Source organism: Onychostoma macrolepis, chromosome 22 (assembly GCF_012432095.1).
Source record: "Onychostoma macrolepis isolate SWU-2019 chromosome 22, ASM1243209v1, whole genome shotgun sequence".
NCBI classification, from domain to species: Eukaryota; Metazoa; Chordata; class Actinopteri; order Cypriniformes; family Cyprinidae; genus Onychostoma; species Onychostoma macrolepis.
In genome coordinates this window covers 125001-144616 of record NC_081176.1, presented here as the reverse complement: position 1 = coordinate 144616, position 19616 = coordinate 125001, and the positions used below count along the sequence as shown (strand labels likewise).

General features: G+C 35.7%; 1 protein-coding gene across 1 annotated transcript in view; it reads right to left on the bottom strand.

The window, feature by feature from the left end:
- The window catches only part of LOC131531226 (NACHT, LRR and PYD domains-containing protein 12-like), a 96162-nt gene extending 86561 nt beyond the window's left edge, over nt 1-9601 (bottom strand). Inside the window, exons 1-4 of the mRNA XM_058761865.1 lie at nt 9516-9601; nt 9172-9306; nt 577-684; nt 163-267 (exon numbers count right to left, since the gene is read on the bottom strand). Coding sequence (XP_058617848.1) covers nt 163-267; nt 577-684; nt 9172-9215 — 257 coding nt within the window. The 5' untranslated portion in view covers nt 9216-9306; nt 9516-9601. The remainder of the gene's footprint in view (nt 1-162; nt 268-576; nt 685-9171; nt 9307-9515) is intronic.
- Nucleotides 9602-19616: the final 10015 nt, after the last annotated feature.

The following is a 19616-nucleotide window of genomic DNA, read 5'->3' as shown; positions in this document are numbered from 1 at the left end:
AAATATATAGTTCACATCAAATCATTTTAATCGTTGCTGATCCTCTAAGTATCTTAATGAAAACTCTAATAAATATTTAAACAATATAGATTCATGATAAATATTCAGTGAAATATTTTCTAGCAGTCCATGTGCAACCAACAATAAGAAAACCCTAAATACCTTTTTGTAGATGATGCTTTTTTCTCATTGAAGTCCGGTGGCAAACCTTTTGACCGGTCACTCTTCACAGACACAGAGCTGGACACATGTGAGCCTGATCTTACACTAATGACACAAAGAACAGAGGAAAACAAAGAAACAATATTACACAATGTACTTCAGTCTAATTTATACAGTTTTAATGTTGTAAATGGCAATTAATATACAGAAATAACTGTGCATTTGTTCTTCTATGCCTATAAATGGTTGGTTGCATGATCTACTATTTTTCATGGTGAATTTATGCCTCGTAATGGCTGTTTGTATAATCGTTTTATTGGAAAGAAGCTCCAGACTGAGTTCAATAAAAGTCACCATACATTGTGTTCAGTGATCTATGACGAAATTAGCTAAAATAATGCTATAATGTCATACCTTTTGGTAGATGATGCTTTTTTCTCATTTAAGTTCGGTGGAAAACCATCTTTTGACCGGTCACTCTTCACAGACACAGAGCTGGACACATGTGATGCTGATCTTACACTAATGACACAAAGAACAGAGAAAATAGGAGATACTTCAGTCTCATTTGAAGAGATTTTGTGTGTCAAATGGGAGTTTGTTTAATCCAGTTTAACACAAACTAATTGACTAACTCATCAGGCCTGCTATAAAGGAATCATCTAACAGTCAAGTGAAGCGCTGGTTTCTCATTCTGCACAATTTCTACATCACTGAAGTACACAGCTGGCTCAAAAACTGTGTTATAGTGAAACCACATCAAAACCACTGACAGAAGAGAAAATACTAAAAAACAATATCTTGTAGCAATGAATATAATGAACGAGTCTGAGAAAGAGAAAAATCTTTTACATTTCCCTTTAAAAATATTCACGAGTCTACACTGTAAGAGTTTGATGTATATTTTTATTAATTTCAATTAAATCTAGTTTGCCCATCATTTACATTTTACACCCACTAAATACGCAACCCCAAACATGTCAGATTAATATGATAAGTTACACTGCATGAAAAGTGCCAAATCTGGTAATATCTGGTCACGGCAAACTGGAGTGTAATTTCAGGTTTGCTGGATGTATGTGGAAATTAATTGAGCCAAGTCACACAGAACAGTACTGTAACAGGGCAAACGAGACGTGAGACGTGCAGATCCATCTGCAGGGTTTTATTCAAAGACATGGTCATAAATACAAGCAGGGTCGAACAACGGCAAACAGGTATGGCATGGGGAAGACACAGAGTAATCCTAGGGCACGCGTGGGTCTTAGATCGGCAAACAATATCCAAAGGACTTGAGAAGAGGTGTAGTCTGATAATGTGAGCAATAATCTAAGCAGGGGCAAACAGAGTCCAAACGGAAAGACGAAGGGTTAATCCAGGAACACGGGAAAACAGACAAGGCGAGACTAAGACAACTAAGAAGATTCCGTATCGCAGCTAACACTAGGGGTGTGCTAAACGCAGAACAATACAGGAACAAAACAGAAACATAGAATGGCTTGGTAAGGCAGCTAACACTAGGGGAGTGCTAAACGCAGAACAATACACGGCGATCTGAGAACGGAAGTCCATGGTTTATATAGGGTGTGTGATTGTGTGATAGTTCTCAGGTGTGAGCGTGTGATTGAGACAGCTGTGTGTGTCGTCAGTGCAATGGATGATGGGAATTGTAGTCTGGTGAAGTGCAACAGTAGTGTAGTGCAAGAGTCCATGTGGTGAGCGAGGGACCTCTGGTGGTGAGTGACCAGAAGTTCATAGACCGGATTCGTGACAGAACAGAAGACCTCCACGGCAGAGCAGACAGAGCAGGAGCCCACCAGTGCAAAGCAGACAGGGCAGAAGACCTCCACGGCGGAGCAGAAGCCCACCAGTGCGGAGCAGACAGGGCAGAAGACCTCCACGGCGAAGCAGAAGCCCAACAGTGCGGAGGAGATCTGGCAGACGACCTCCACGGTGGAGCAGGAGCCCACCAGGGCGGAACAGAAGAGCACCACGACGGATCAGGAGAGCACCACGGCAGATCAGGAGAGCACCACGACTGAACAGGCTGATCAGAAACCCACAGCAAAGATTGGTGCCTAGGAGAAACTGAAACACAAAACCAGAGAGAGCATATAGGGTCGCAAGGAGTGGGGGCAGGGAACAGAAGTCCATCAATATTTTCCCTGGTGACAACTGAGCGGGCAGGCAGTTTATAATCAGGCTCATTGACTGTAACTGGACTGACAGATAGCTCAAAATCTGGTGCATTGATAGAGACTGAAGCAGACAGTTTAGTGACAGAAACTGGCAAAACAGACAATTCAAAAACAGACTCATTGAGGGAAACTGGAATCACAGGCATTTCAGTGACTGAACCTGGACAAGCAGACAGTTCAAAATCAGGCTCTTTGGTCGAAATGGGACAGACATAGAGTGCATTTATGGTTTCTGAGTTTGTGACAGGGAGGGTTAAGAGTTGGGTTGTGACAAGGCTACTAGAGCCTACAGGGAGTTTGGGCAAAGTTTCTGGGGTCGTGACCGGACGAACCAGTGGGGCAAAAAAGACTCACAGATTGAAACGGGACAAACACATGTTTCAACATCCGACACAATGCTCAGATCGGGACTGACAGACAGTTCAAACTCAGACTCAACAACAGCATTGAGACAGACAGACAACTCAAGTTTAGACTCCTTGACGCAAACAGGAAGGACAGACAGTTCAAAACCAGATACATTAGATGAGACTAAACAAATAGACAGTTCAAAATCAGCCACCATGGCTGATTCAGCACAGGACGAGAGTTCAGAGATGGCCTCCTCGGCCGGTTCAGAACAGGGCAAAATTTCACAAGTGGCCTCTGTAGCCACGACAGGACAGGACGAGAATTCAGGGACAGCCCTTCTGGCTGCGACAGGACAGGACGAGTATTCGTAGACAACCTCCATAGCCGTGACAGGACAGGACGAGAGTTCAGGGACAGCCCTTCTGGCTGCGACAGGACAGGATGAGGATTCGTAGACGGCCTCCATAGCCGTGGCAGGACAGGACGAGAGTTCAGGGACAGCCCTTCTGGCTGCTACAGGACAGGACGAGGATTTGTAGACGGCCTCCATAGCCGTGACAGGAGAGGACGGGAGTTCAGGGACAGCCCTTCTGGCTGCGACAGGACAGACAAGGAGTTTGTGAGTGGATACCACTGACACCTCCAAAGGTTCTGCTGCGGTTGCCGCCACCTCTGGAGGTTCTACAGTGGTAACAGTCTACTTTACCGTGACACGACAGGCTGAGAGTACATTGCTGGGCGCCAACACCATAAAAGGAGCTGAAGCGAGCACCGCCGCTTCAGGAGGTTCTGCAATATGTGCCGCCACCTCTGGAGAAGCTGCAGCGGGTGCCATCAACTGGGGCAGTTTTGAAGTGGTGTACGCAGCCCAAATGCAACAAAGTGATCCCCAACATGAATCCCCTTGAATCAACATGTTCATTGGAATGCTTGGGTTGTGCAAATTGAACTTCCGGTTGAGTGAACGCTGGCATGTTCTGACTGCCGCTGTTCTCCGGTACATGTTTTTGAGTTTTGTTCTCTGGAGTTTCTTTGTTTTCTCAAGTTTAATTTTTTGTCTCAATTAGTCTTGGTTTTATTTTATTTATTTCCGGAAAGTTTTAAACATGCTATCGTACAGCCCCTATTGAAAGGCCCTCATCTTGACCCCACTGTGCATAATAATTATCGCCCTATCTCTAAACTTTCATTCATTTCAAAGGTTTTGGAAAAAGTTGCACTCTCACAGTTTACTTCGTACCTGGATAATTTTAATATTTTAGACCCATTTCAATCTGGTTTTAGAGCACTGCATAGCACTGAGTCGGCATTGCTAAAGGTTACAAATGACATTCTGCTGAACATTGATTCTGGGTCATCTGCTATCCTGATACTTTTAGATTTAAGTGCCGCATTTGATACTGTTGACCACAATATTCTTCTGAAACGACTTGAGTATGTTGTTGGGGTTCAAGGCCTAGCTTTAGAGTGGTTCGCCTCATACTTAAAGGGGAGGACTTTTTCTGTAAATATCGGGCCATTTACTTCACCACCTGCACCTATCCATTGTGGTGTTCCACGGGATCCATTTTAGGCCCACTTTTGTTTTCCTTTACATGCTCCCTTTGGGCTCAATACTCCAAAAATATAACATTAATTATCATTGTTATGCCGATGACCTTCAACTATATCTTCCAATCAAACCAGGAAATGACTTTCCATTGGATCATCTTTTTTTATGCCTTAATGAAGTCAAGACCTGGATGACAAAAAACTCCTTACAATTGAATGAAAATAAAACTGAAGTGCTTCTACTAGGCCCTGCTGCTACTAACAATTCCATTAAAACACAGTTTGGTTTTCTAAGTAATAACCTTCACAATCATGCAAAAAATCTTGGAGTCCATTTTGATCCCCTTCTCCAATTTGATAAGCATATAAATGCAGTTGTAAGGAGTAGCTTTTTTCATCTCAGATCAGTGGCTAAGGTGAAAACTTTCTTTCTCGTCATGACCTTGAAATAGTAATTCATGCACTAATTTCCTCTCGTTTGGATTACTGTAACTCTTTCTACATAGGCCTACCTCAATTTGCACTGTCACGATTACAGATGGTTCAAAATGCAGCAGCCAGATTCTTAACAGGAACTAAGAAAAGGGATCATATCACCCCTGTCCTTGCCTCATTGCACTGGCTCCCTATAAAGTTTAGAGTCGATTTTAAGATCCTTCTTTTTGCATACAAGGCATTGCGTAATTCTGCCCCGGATTATATTTGTGCTCTCATTAAGCCATATACAGCCTCTAGATCTCTAAGATCTAGTGATCAGTTACTTTTATCTGTCCCCCGCTCACGCTGTAAAACAAAAGGTGATCGAGCTTTCTCAGTAGTGGCCCCAAAGCTGTGGAACAGTCTACCTTTCAACATCAGAGCGTCTCCATCATTGGATGCTTTTAAATCTAGCTTAAAGATTTATTTTTACTCTTTAGCATTTGAGTGATGATGTGTAGGTATTTTGAATAGTTTAACTGGAGTTTTATGAAATTACATTTTAATTGTTTTTTTTTTTATACTTGTTTTTCCTGTTGTCTCCCCTTCCCTTTTCTTTTAAATTGTTATTTTTATTTTAAAGCACTTTGGATCTATTACAGTTGTGTTAAACTTGTGCTCTATAAATAAAATTTGCCTTGCCTTGCCTTGCCCATCAGGGGAAGTGCTTCGGACAGGGGAATTAGAGCAGGAACAGGAGGGTTAGAGTGAGCTGGTTATTGTATTTACATTATTCTGGTAAATACAATACTTCCCAATGTCATCGTTTAAAATAACATGTTATAATATTCAAGGAATGTTCTCTTCAGCTTTTGGAGAGAAAAGTACTAATCGTGATTTTGTTAACGCTGTACATAGTTCAGATATAATTATTTTACTCGAGACATGGAGCCGTTTAGACTCCAAAACATACACTCCTTCAAACTACAGAGAGCTGCGTATACTCTCAATCAAACAGACTAGTGTTAAAAACAAGAGATTCTGGAGGAATCATATTTTGGTTCAAAGACCATCTGTGGCATTATATTCAGCCTGTGAAAAAGAAAAACACATATTTGGATAAAACTTAAAACAGAGATTGTGTGTTTAGAAGAGGACCTGCACCTGTGTGCGACATACACTCTAAAAAATCCTGGGTTATTTTTTTAACCCAAATGCTGGGTTGAGCCTTCTCCCAAAAACATCTGACCTCCAACTAAATAACCTGGAACACACTAGAAAAGACCAGCTAAATCATTTAGTGACAGATTAGTTCAGTTCATTCAAGAACACAAACTTCTAAACAACTGTCAAATTGGATTTATGCCTAAACAAAGAACATCAGATCACATTTACACACTCATACAAAAATACGTTCAGCAGACAAAACAAAGAAAAATATTTGGTTTCTTCATTGATTTCCAAAAAGCCTTCGATTCAGGTATGGCACGATGGACTTTTCCTAAAACTTATCCAGAGTGGAATAGGAGGAAGGACATATGACATCATAAAGGACATATACAACGGGAACAAATGCTGTGTCAAAATCAACGACAAACGAATGGATTACTTCAGTCAAACGAAAGGAGTCCGTCAAGGCTGCTGCCTCAGCCCGACTCTATTTAATATCTATATTAATGAACTGGCATCAGCACTTGATAAGTCCTCTTGTCCTGGTCTGACCCTCGAGGGCAGATAAATTAAATGCCTCCTGTATGCAGACGATCTTCTGCTCTTGTCGCCTCATGAAGAGGGGCTGCACAAAAGTCTCTCCATTCTGGAAAAGTACAGTAACGATTGGGCCTCACCGATAAACATGGAGAAGTCAAAAATCATGATCTTTCAGAAAAAGCCTCGTCTTGCTGACAAAAAATATGAGTTCACAATTGATGGAACAATTCTTAATCATGTCACCTGTTATAATTATTTGGGTCTGACGATCTCAGCCTCTGGACAGCTCAATACTGCAATAAAAGATCTGACGGATAAGGCACGCAGGGCTTTTTACAGTATAAGACGACCCCTGTTCAAATTCAACCCACCCATTAAACTGTGGCTGAAAATCTTCGACAGCATCATCAAACCCATTCTTCTCTATGGCTGTGAAATCTGGGGCCCCAAATTTAAATTAAACTAAGAATCATGGGACAAAAACTCTGTTGAAATTTTCCACCTTGAATTCTGCAAAAACATCTTGGGAATTCACAGAAATGCCCCGAATCTTGGCTGTAGAGCAGAACTGGGCAGATTCCCTCTGCTCTCTGAGATCCAGAAGACAGCAGCGAAGTTCTGGTTCCATCGTCCAGACTCGCTGACAGATAGCTACCACCACAGTGCTTTCACTTATCGGCAAAAACACCCAGAGAGTGACCCCTTTCACTATTTAGTGGAAAAACATCAACTCAATTCAACAATTCAGTTAAAGAATTCAAAAATTAAAGAAACAGAAAAAATAACCCAGGAAGAATACATTCATGATTGGCAGCAAAATGTAACTCAAGTAAAGAAATTAACTTACTTCCACAGTATAAAATCTGATTATAAATTAGCGCCATACCTGAGCAGTATTAAAGACTATGGTCAGAGAAAGCTGCTGACGAAGTATGGTCTGAGTGAACACAGTCTGTGTGTGGAGACAGGCCGACACAAGCAGAGCTGGAGAGCCAGAGAGCTCCAACTGTGTTCTCACTGCACTTCCTCACGGAGTGCAGCAATTATAAACACATCAGAGATGCCTATTTCAAACAAATAGCTCTAGTTTCACCTGAATTTAAGCATACAAGCAACTTAGATAAACTCTGTTATATTCTGGGAGAAAAGGAAAAGTGTATCCACCTGGCAGCGCATTAACCTGATCTCACAGAATTCCGTGTAATGTTCACAGACTTAATTAACCCCGAATCTGTGGTGGCATCACGTAATCGGCGAAAATTCCGTGATGGGTTCACAGAAGGCATCAGCCGTGGTCCATGCACGGATTCACTGGTTCAACACCAGCGCTGCATCGGACCACGTAAAAAGAGTGACTCCGATGCAGTTATACTTTCACTGGAGTACCTGACCCCACTCCTACCCTAAACCTACCCAGTTCTGAACAATAATGATGACGAGAAATGTCCCAGTATCGCGTCGGCATATTGATGCTAAGGGTTTCCGTGCGTGGTTCACGGCTGATGCCTGTCACTGACATTGGTATCACTTCTGTGAGCCCATCACGGAATTTTCGGCGATTCCATGATGCCACCACAGATTCGGAGGTTAATTAAGTCCGTGAACATGACACGGAATTCTGTGAGGTCATGTTGAAATGAGGGACAAAGGCTAATCCCTCCTTTCCATTTATAACTGCTCTCTGCATTCATTTAATCATTTTTTTTTTTTTTTTTTTTTTACCTACATGTATAATATGGACATGTATATGTGTTTATCCTAGATTTTATTTATCTGTATAATATATGTATAATATATGTATTGCTTTGGCAACATTGTGATGCTACACAGTCATGCCAATAAAGCTAATTTGAATTGAACTGAATTGAATTGAATTGAGTGTGTGTGTGTGTGAGAGAGAGAGAGAGAGAGAGTGTGGAGACGGGCCGACACAAACAGAGCTGGAGAGTCAGAGAGATCAGACTGTGTTCTCACTGAACAGAGAGACTCATAGAGGACGAGCAAATATAAGCACATCAGAGATACTTATTTTACCCAAATAGCTCAAATTGCACTTGAATTTCAGCAAGCGAGCCACACAGACAAACTCTGATATATTTTGGGAGAGAAAGAAAAGTGTATCCACCAGCTGCGCAGTATGTGTCCTCCTCCATATTATGAGGGACAAAGGCTAAAGTCCCTTTTCTTTATCACTGCTCTCGTTAAATATTTACCTTGTATTTGCTATTGTTTTGTGTGTGTTATATGTGATAATATATGTACAATATGGCCATTGAATAAGTTTTTATTTTTTAATTAATCAATATGCCTACTGTGTATTGATTTGGCAACATTGTGCTATTCCACAGTCATGCCAATAAAGCTAATTTGAATTGAATTGAATTGAATTGAATTGAATTGAGAGAGAGAGAGAGAGAGAGAGAGAGCACACTTCACAGCAAAGCATACTCAGTTTGCCATGATTATTTTGACTTGTTTAAGTTACCATATTATTTAAATTTTCTATCCACTAAATGTGTAAACTGAAACCAAAATATAAAACATTTTAATTCTGGGGTTGTACAGCACTTATCATATATGATAAATCAAACATTTTTAACTAGGCTAAATATACCTGTATATTAAACATTTAACAAGTTTCAGGCTGTTTTACCCTGTGACATTCTAAAACATTTATAGGAAGTTCTCATTTATTTTGCAAAGCATTTGATGACAATAGTGAGAGAAAACACTCCTTGTTGAAAAGTGTTGTATTTTTCTCTGAAAGCAGACTCAGTCTTACCTCTGTTTCTGTGAGAGACTCATCTTTCCTCTCTTCTCTGACATACTGCAGATGAACAGCTCAACACTGAGATCTTTGTGTCTCTGAAGACCATCAGATGCTCATCATGACCTGGACATCACAATGTGTCTCTGTCTGAGATCAACATCATGACAGTTCAGAGGACTGAACTTTTACATGATAAATAAAAAAAAGGTTTGTTTTAGTATATCTTTCTGCTTCTCGGTGTTTGTTACTTCGGCGACAGGTATAAGTTATAACTTAACAAATCACGCTTCATATAGCTCTGAAACCCGTTCATCATTCTCCTAAATAACTGTAATCGTGAAAGTATTCAGACTTACTTGCAGTAGTTCAGACGATCTTGTGTAGGAACAGAATCCAGAAGTCTTTAAAACACTTTCGGTTTGTGATCGCTGTTAAACACCTGTGTGATCTTCACGATTGATGTTTTTCACCTGATACGACTCCATCTCGGAGAAAATCAAAGTCCAGTTCACAACAGATCTGTAATTCCAAAGATCATGGTGGTTTAGAGCTGTTGAGTTATGATACTTTAAACAATGTATTTAAAATAAATTGGCTTATTCAATATATTAAAAATAAAGACAGTATTTGGAATTCCTTTCCCAAATATCTGTTCAAGATATTTGACCTCGAATTTTTGTTGAAGTGCAATAATTCAATTGAAAAAAAAATACCAGTTAAGCTTGCAACATTTTATAAACAAGCTCTTGTCCTACAAACTTGGTCTCTGTCCTACAAACATAAGTAAAATAAATCTTTATTTTTTTGATTACTGGTTTGAAAACAATATTATAGTAGTTAGCCAGCTTCTAAACAATGATGGAGTTTTATTAACATATCAGGTATTTTTGAATAAATGTAAAATACCAGTTAGAACTAAGAAATTTGCAGTTGTAATGGATGCAATCCCTCAAAACGTTTTGATCCTTCTCAGAAGTGCATCACAGGAGAAAGCTTTAAAAATTTGAAGAGATCAGGAGTAAAATATTTATTGGTAATACAAACATTATACAAAATAGACTCTCAAATAACTATATTAGGAATACTCTTAATAACAGTGTTTATCCTCCAGCTCGCTTGTTCTGGTCTGTATTTGGAGATGTGAATTGACATAAAGCTTGGCGAACAGTAAACAAATTCTATATTAACAACAAAGTAAAAGAGGTTTCTTTTAAATTAATGCATAGAATGTATCCAGTAAAACATGTGCTGGGACGCTTTAAATTAGAAATTGATTACTCTTGTGATTTCTGTAAAGGTGAAAAGGAAACAATTTTTCATTTATTTTTGCATTGTATACATACAAAAATATTTTGGATTGATATGGAGCTTTTTATTAAGAAAAAAATTGACATTTCTCTGCAGTTGAGTGGATTTGAAATAATAATTTAATTCAGTGATCATGGATTTGAAAAGATCAAGCATATTTCATAAAATTGTTAATTTTAATGTGGAAGTTTCATATTCATTAAAGGAAGTGGTCAGGCTCCAAACCAAACTTTTCTCATGTTATAAATGATTTCAAGCTGTACTGTAAGGTCCTGTGTAATTGCACAAGTAAAAAGGCTATTAGAACTCATAATATTGTAAGCAGGTATGCTATTGTATAGGGTGACACCCCCAATTTTTATTTGTATATATATATATATATATATATATATATATAAATATATATATAATTTTATTTATTTATTTTATTATTTTTCTTTGTCTTATAATTTGTTTTGTTTTTGTTCTTAATTTTGTTTTGTTTTGTCCTCTGGCAAAAAAAAAAAAGTTTGGCAAAAAAAGTTAACAACAGATCTCGTGCATCAGCGCCACCAACTGGACAGGAATGTGAAGCACAAACACACCTGCTTTCTCCTTCTTCCTTCTAACAGCAGATCACAAACTAAAACAGTGCACTAGCGCCACCTGCTGTTACTTCATATTCTCCCTCTCCTGCAGATAATGCTCAATCTGCTCCATTCACCTCCTCTTCTACATTTGTCAACTCTTAAGGTTTAGTTGAATAATGACAGACAAATCATATCAAATAATCCAAGCCAAACATATAAATCTGAAAGGTAATAATTATTATATAACAAAATTACATACAGCCCTATTTTTATTTGAAGAAATGTCATTAAATTCCTTTCATTACAGCAATAGCCTATGAATTCAGATTGAATGATTTCATTCAGTTAGCCTGTAGGTTATGATGAATAATTAAGATATATGAAATGTATGATTCATTGAATTAGCTCAGAACTCAATTAATTACAATGAACTTTCAGTTTCTACATACAAATAGAAAATGTCCAGTTATTTTTCTTATTTTCTGAATTTACCATCTCTGTTCAGTTTCACAGGTTGCTGTGATGTAGATATATGTGCTTTTCACAATCTGTCATTTAAGGTTTAAATAGATTTTAATCTAATGTCTATTAAAACAGAAAAACTGAGACTGTAACTCATAAACTTATGTGGGTTTGAAAAAGACAAAACAGCACTTTATTTCTTATTTACAGATGAAATTAACATTTTTATCATTGTACAATCAAAAATTCCGTTATATTTATTTTAAATCCTACATTTAAGGAAATATTAGACTGACTAATGAATTTAGAGTCTTCTTCATTTTTTAGTGGCTTTCTGTACCATTTATAACACTCTTTTTTTAATGTAATTTAAATACCACAGCTGTCTTATTTACTCTCAGTGTAATTTATTCTGTAATATTTTGAGCTCATCAACCCATTCCTGTCTTTACCACTGTCCTCAAAATCCTGCATCAGAATCAGTCAAAATGTGTACAGTAGCTATGTGCTATATATATATAGATAAGTTTTCAGTATCAGAAAAACAAAAGAGAAGTGGATAAGATAAGCACAGCTTGCAAGAACTAAAACTTATGCATCCATCAGTCAAAATGTGTACAGTAGCTATGTGATATATATATATATATATATATATATATATATATATATATATATATATATATATATATATATATATATATATATATAAAAGTTTTCAGTTTTATTAGTTTTCAGTCAAACTACAGTGATAGACAAATCAGTCCCACATGATGTGCCACATGCTCCATTTCAGAAGAATCCAGAACAAAAAAATAAATAAAATAAATAAAAAAAATAAAAAAAATAACATTTGCCAGACAATTTTATAAAAGTCAACTGACAGCAAAAAGAAGAACATACTAGTGAGACTGAAGAACAAACAATGGCAAGCAACGATACCAATGATACACAACCAACATCAGCGGATCTGACCTCAGTGACCTTATGATCTACTGGTGATTCAATGCAGTTTATTCCTTTGGATGTTTATTATAATTTGGGAAAACATGAAAATAAAAAGGAACAATAGGAACAGTGTTGCTACACATGATAAAAACAGTATATAGCAAGAGGGTTATGAGTGATGTTATGATCATTTTGATTTACCATAGAAAAAATTTGTTGACAATGTTTAGATATTTAGAAAAACTTGTATGATTTGGGGAAATTATTAGCCTTGCATCATGCCTGTTTATGTTTGGCTGAAATGTGGTTATATGGAATTATTACAGAGGAAGTTGTACATGCAGGAGTAGCGGTTTACATAATAGAAGTAATTTTGATAACTAAAAAGTGTAGCAATAGCAGATGGAGAGAATGGAAAGTAGTAACTTTAACTACATGGATAACTGGAGCAATTATATTAGGTGTAAATGCAATGATGGGTCCAAGAGGAATAACTTATATGATGTTTTTAGAAGCTCCAAAGACACCTGAAACAGAGGATCTGGTGTCTGCTACAGAAGAAAAACTGATGGAGAGAAAATAGACAAGAAATATTATTCAGAATATGGAGAATGTATAAATTGGATTCAATAATAATAATAAAAAAGATGATGTGTGATTTTAATTGTAGGAAATTTATACAAATATTGTATTAATCAATGACAGTACAATTGTAATGAAGCAACAGAAAATTGAAAAATTAGAATTATTATTAAATAATTAAAAGTGTTTGTTTAAATACTGAGATGTAATATGATGGGATGAAAGACTGTTTGTTTGTGAAACTCTTTCCACACTGAGTGCAGGTGAAACTTTTCTTGTCTCTTCTTTTCAGTAAAGAAATACTTGAGCAAGTTTTTTTTCCAGTTTTGACATGCTGTTGTTTCTCCTTCATTAGGTCTGAAATTGAAGTTAAAAAAGGTAACAATATTAATAAATCATGTGAAGTGAAAGCAGACAACAGCTACAAGTTATGATCATTTTGACACAATTTTTAAAAAACAGTCACATCCAAAATTTCTGTAGTGAGAACTATTCAAAGCTTAATCAAATCCACAATTACAATATTACATTATAAACATAATATTAACATTAATACACTTTAAAAAAAAAACTAAAAAAAAAAACTAATTAATAATTATTTTAAACTAAAACTGACCAATATTTTTCACTCAGCACAATTTCCATTTATTTCTTACTTTTTAAAGCATTTTATTTTTAATGACAACATCCAGGAAGTGACATGATTTGAACATTTGAGTTTCAGTCCCTATTCTGTACCCTGGAGATAGAAAGTCTCCCCTATATTATTTATTGGTTTAATTTTTCCCTTTATTTTCTTCAACTCTAAGGTATTTTCTTGCCTTGCCTTAACTACAGTCACTTATTTCTATAGTTGCAGTAAAGGTGCAATAATATATGTGCAATAATATACACTATATGTCAATGTGCAATATTATATCTAGTCACTAAATCACTACTTATTCCATTTAAATTGTACTTTAGTATAAACGTACTGTGCATATCAATGTGAAGGCCAACGTGCAACAAATGGTCACTTTACTCAGATTTCTCAATGTGAATATCATGACTCAGTCGCTTGTTGTATTTACTTGTAAAATTGTACTGTACAGTCTTATAGTCTTATTTATTGTTTGTGGTTATATGTTTGTTTTTCTAACACCAGTCAGCAGCAGTGCTGCTAATTCCGTTGTATGCAGAAAAATACAATGACAATAAGGGCGTTCAATTCAATTAAATTGAATTTAAATCTGATGAACTGTTGATAACTTTAAATGTTCTTCAGCTTCATTGATGAAGGATCAAGAATAAACACCAACCTGTTTGTTCTTCAGTGTGTTTCATTCTGCAGGGTTCTGGATCTCTCATGTTCTCTCTGTCCTTCAATAAACTCTGTCTCTGCAGATTTCACTTCTTCCTGATGCTCTGATGCTCGTCTTCACTTGTAGACTGATGGGAATATTCCAGCATTTATTGCTGAACTGCAGTGGGAGGAGCTTCACTGAAGGTGTGATTGTTGTGGGAGGAGCTTCACTGAAGGAGGAGCAGATCTGCCAAAATTAAAGATAAATCAGTTATTACACATTATTTGTGTAATAATTTACACATTTTAAATATTAATGCATCTATCCATCTAGTGAAGCAACTATTAAGTTAATTAACCACAAAGTGTCTTATACTGATTCACAGCTTATATCTCTCTTTATTTTCTAAAAATTGCATCTACTTATTTAAACGCTTAAACATAGAAATATAATTTTACAAATTTTCAAGGTACAAATAAACTGCCAGTTGAGTTTAACTAAAAAATTGTTTTTGTTTTAGTTTCAACATTTTTCTGGGGCATTTTTGGGGATATTTGGGAAATGAATAAAAAAATGGTTTCATTGTAAATGAAACCCTTTGAACTACAAAATATGAGTGTAATTCTTTATAAATAACATTATATATGGTTCAAATATTACAATAAACACTAAAAAAATTATTTTTATATTTTATTTTTTTAATTCTGTTATTTAATTCTGATTCAGGATCTATTTGGTCCTGCTCTTTGCAGCTTACTTTGTTTGATCATAAATGAAGCGAGTGAAATTGTCCTATTTTGCATCTACAAGTGTCATTTTGAGTTGCCTTTGCAAAAACAGGCTATATAAAATACATTACACCCAGAATCCTATTTTACTATGTGCCATAAGCACTTTTCTTGATTATTGATTGAATTATGTTTCATTTTATGCTTTTTTTAAGTAGTAACATACAAAATAGCATAAACAAATTGGACCAAATTTCACATTTTGTGTTTTATATTATCAGTTTTATTATTTCAGGAGACACAAGACTGTATAAATTTTAAAATATATCTAGTCTATCACAATCTAAAATAGAATCCACATCCTCCAGCTTTATATCATTCCATTTATGTGCATTCTGTATTGGTCTACTGTTTGGAGCATCAGCTCACCTCTTCACCTGTGCCCCACTTCACCTGCCTCCATAATCTGTTGCCCCCTGGACACAAGCTAACAGCCCCTCCGTGCTGCCTCAGCTGCCTGTCACTGCTCTCTGATTATCCGCACTGCACTCTAATAATCTATGTATATTTACTGTATATTCACCGAAGTGCATCCTGTACTGTAATTTTTATCCATATAGAGTTCATCAGACTGTTAGCTGTGCTGCTGAAAAAACAATAGAACCATGCCCAAAACACAACAGAAAATGTAATGGATTTAATGGTTATAATGGGAATTATATTGGTTTTAATGAAACTATAATGGTGTCTGGTGGTAAAGCACTTGAAAAGCATTGATTTTGAGCTAGACTGCTGGAAAGTTACTGCTAATAAATTCAGTGATCATTTCCTCACCTTCATGTCATTCCAAACCTGTATGACTTACTTTCTTCTGTTGAACACAAAATAAGATTTTGTAGAATGTTACCAAACCATTTTGGTTACCCTTGATTTCTACTGTATGGACACAAATTTCTTGAATTTCTCAAATTATGTTACACAGAAGAAAGAAATTCATACAGGTTTGGAATGACATGATGTTGAGTAAATGATGACAATTTTCATTTTTGGGTGAATCTCCCTTTAAGAACTTTATTATTTGTAAATTTATATACAGTCATGGCCAAAAATATCAGCACCCTTCGTAAATATGATCAAAGAAGGCTGTGAAAATTAATCTGTTGTTAATCCTTTTAATCTTTTATTTAAAAAAAAAAATCACAAAAATCTAACCTTTCATTGGATAATAAGAATTTAAAATGTTTAAATTATCATTCCATTAATTGATTTAAATCATAAAACTATTTAAATATTATGATTATATTATGATTGCTTTTGGGTCTTTCCATATGTTTTTATGATAATATTATGATTGCCTTTGGCTCTTTCCATATGTTTGGATCTACGGTTGGTTTCGCCTCGCGGTGATGACGTCATGAGTCGCGCACGCGCTTCAGTGTGGAGTTTCTGAGGTAAACAGTTCAGCTATTTCACTATTTGTAAAAAAAAATGTAATTTAATTTTTAAATTCTTACATTGTTTATATTTGTTTTTCACTTTTTATATTCTTTTAATTGTATGTGTTTTTTTCCCTATATTTCTGTGCCTGTATATTAATGAGAGAAAAGATAATAGATGGATAATAGAAGCATCAGAGGATCAGCAAGAAGTGAAATCTGCAGAGACAGAGTTTATTGCAGGACAGAGAGAACATGAGAGATCCAGAACCCTGCAGAATGAAACACACTGAAGAACAAACAGGTTGGTGTTTAAGCCCAATTTATACTTCTGCGTCAGACCTACGCCGCAGCTATCTGCCTCAGATACCTCTAAGTAAGAGGTATCTGACATAATATGACATAACATTGATCTTTTATATGAAGTTTCCAGAGCCATAGGCTATAATATGTTGTTTTTTAGATAAATAGCTCAGAGGGGTCTATTCTGTCCCCAGCATGCGTGTGTCGAGTAGAGGTTGACATTTTTTCGTGAATCCCGCGGGATGGGAAACAAAATTGCTACGAATCACGTGATTGGGACGGGACAGGAAAAAATGTCAGCGGGAGTGGGCGGGAATAGAAATGATACCCAACTTTATACACAATTATACCTTTTATATAAATAAACTATAAACTGTATATTTTAATTCTGAACTCAATTCTAGTTGCCCTGTCTCTTTATGCTCTTTTCCTCCTGTTTGCTTTGGTGTGGCTGGTTAAGTGAATGACGCAGTCCATGACGGACAGATTGTTAACGGCTGGTCTATGTGGTAATACAGTACTCGGGGCAGGACATCCAAACACTCACCTATCATTCATCGACCTCAAATATGGCTTTTCATCTGAAAGATGTATGCAGTAGCAACTTTACATGGCCGCTCAATATGATGTTAACCTAGAGAAATGCGCGCTATTGAAGTGTTTGTGTGGAGAGTGGAATTCAAAACTGTCCCAATCACCTTTAATTCACCCTATCATTATGCCCTTTAAAAAAATAAAATATCTAAAAACAGATTTGTTCACTAGAGTCTTTCTTTGATTTTTTTATTTTTGTATATTTGTTTTAACATACACTGGTTTTTGTACTTTGTTTTACTTTATCTCTTTTATGTTTGTATCTTGGTTTTTTTCTGTGAATGAACACATGCATCTCTCTGTAAAGCACTTTGTAAATACTTTTTTAAAAGGTGCTATTATAAATAAAGCTTTAACCAATCAGACTTCCACGACTGACCGATGAAAATACTACGTGAAATCTAATTGGCTGAGAGGAAACTGCACCTGGAATTCTTTTGACAATCAAAGATGGATCTTTAATTTCTTTCCAGTTTAATAATATTTAGCATTATTAATCAAATGTATATTAGAAATAGCTAGAAATTGGGTGCTTGGATGATTTCACATATAAATAACCCCTCCGAGCGATTTATCTAAAAACAACATATTATAGCCTATGGCTCTGAAGACTTCTTATAAAAAGATCAATGTTATGTCATATTATGTCAGATACCTCAACTGAATTTAAAATATTTGCAATAAATTTTCAGTTGGTATGATGGCAATAATAAGTAACAATTCCTATCAAATCAACATTGAATGCAAAAATTTATGTAAATGATAACAACAAATGCTCTTATAAAATCACTGTTTGGACACTATTGACAATAAGGGCGTTTTTAGACACGATTTTAGTTAGATTTAGTTTATTTTATTTTATTTTTTCATGAAAACCCACTTCATATTAGCGACACATCCAATGGCACTCTCCTCTAACACGGTTACAGGTAATTACATTGTCTGTGAATGCATTAATGTTATGACAAATATGAGAAATCTGTTATGGTGGTATATTTGATCTCCACATCTTAAGAATTTAGGGAATAGTGCATCTGACCCAGATCTAAATAGTCTTTTTGCTCCCTCTTGTATGTTGGTTATTAAAATGTAATGAAAGTAATTAATATCATTTCTATGATTGTAACTGTTTGGTAATGAGTATATTAAAAGAAAAATATACTGAGTGTTAGATGTTTTGCATGTGTGATGACAATTATAGCAATGATTGCAGTAGTGCTTTGCTAATGGAAACGGTGTTAATGTTCTTCCGAGAGATGTTTTTTCTTCTTTCTTCTCGCTAGAAATAAATAACCAAAATAACCTGTTTTTTTTTTTTTTAATTCATGAGTGATTCTTTTTCATGTTCTTCCAGTGTTTTTCTCTACATTCGTGTATGTGATTGTTTCAGTGTTTGGAGTCCAAAGCTAAAGTATGAATCTGTGAGGGAAAATAATAGGAATCAATCTCAAGACTTGCTGATGCAATTTTAATGTTATATAGCTTTCTTTCTTATTTTACATTTATTTTTGTAAAATAAAAAAATAGTTTTAGTTACTTTACGTTTTTATATTTGAATAGGACTGCAAACAGAAACTGTAAAGATGAGTGTGTCATGTCAGCGTGAGAAGTGTTTTTTTTTTCAATAGAGCTGTATTTCTAATGGAAAGCACTCAGAATAATATACTCAGAATAAAGTGAGATGATCTGCTGCTGATCCTGAATGGCTTGTTTAATGAGTGTTTATAGTCTGAGGCTCATCAATATTATCAGCTGCTGAAAATCCTCTTTATTTCATGATAATAGATCCTGTTTTCAAGTCATTCATTATGCTGATCTCCTGTAAATTGCCAGTTAAAGTTCAATTCATTCTTTTCAGAGACTTGTAGTCACTATTATGATATCTACAAGATACAGATGTCCTAACAGCATTTATTTCATTAGTCTGTGTTAAACTGTTTAATGTAAACCAAAACAAAGGTTAAAAACTAATGAACAAAACTTTAAACTCAAATGGAAAGAATTATGAAAACACTGATTTTTGTTGGTTACATAACTGTACTGTTTATTCTTTTGATTTCATTCTTGAAATTGTAATATTTGTAAATATTAAATGTAAAAATCTAACAGATAAACATAAATTAATGTGTGAATTTGTATTCAGATATTTTACTATAAAATAGCAGGTAAACATAAATGCTTAATATGTGAATTAGTAGAAAATCAAACTCACAAACTTTGGCAGATCTGCTCCTCCTTCAGTGAAGC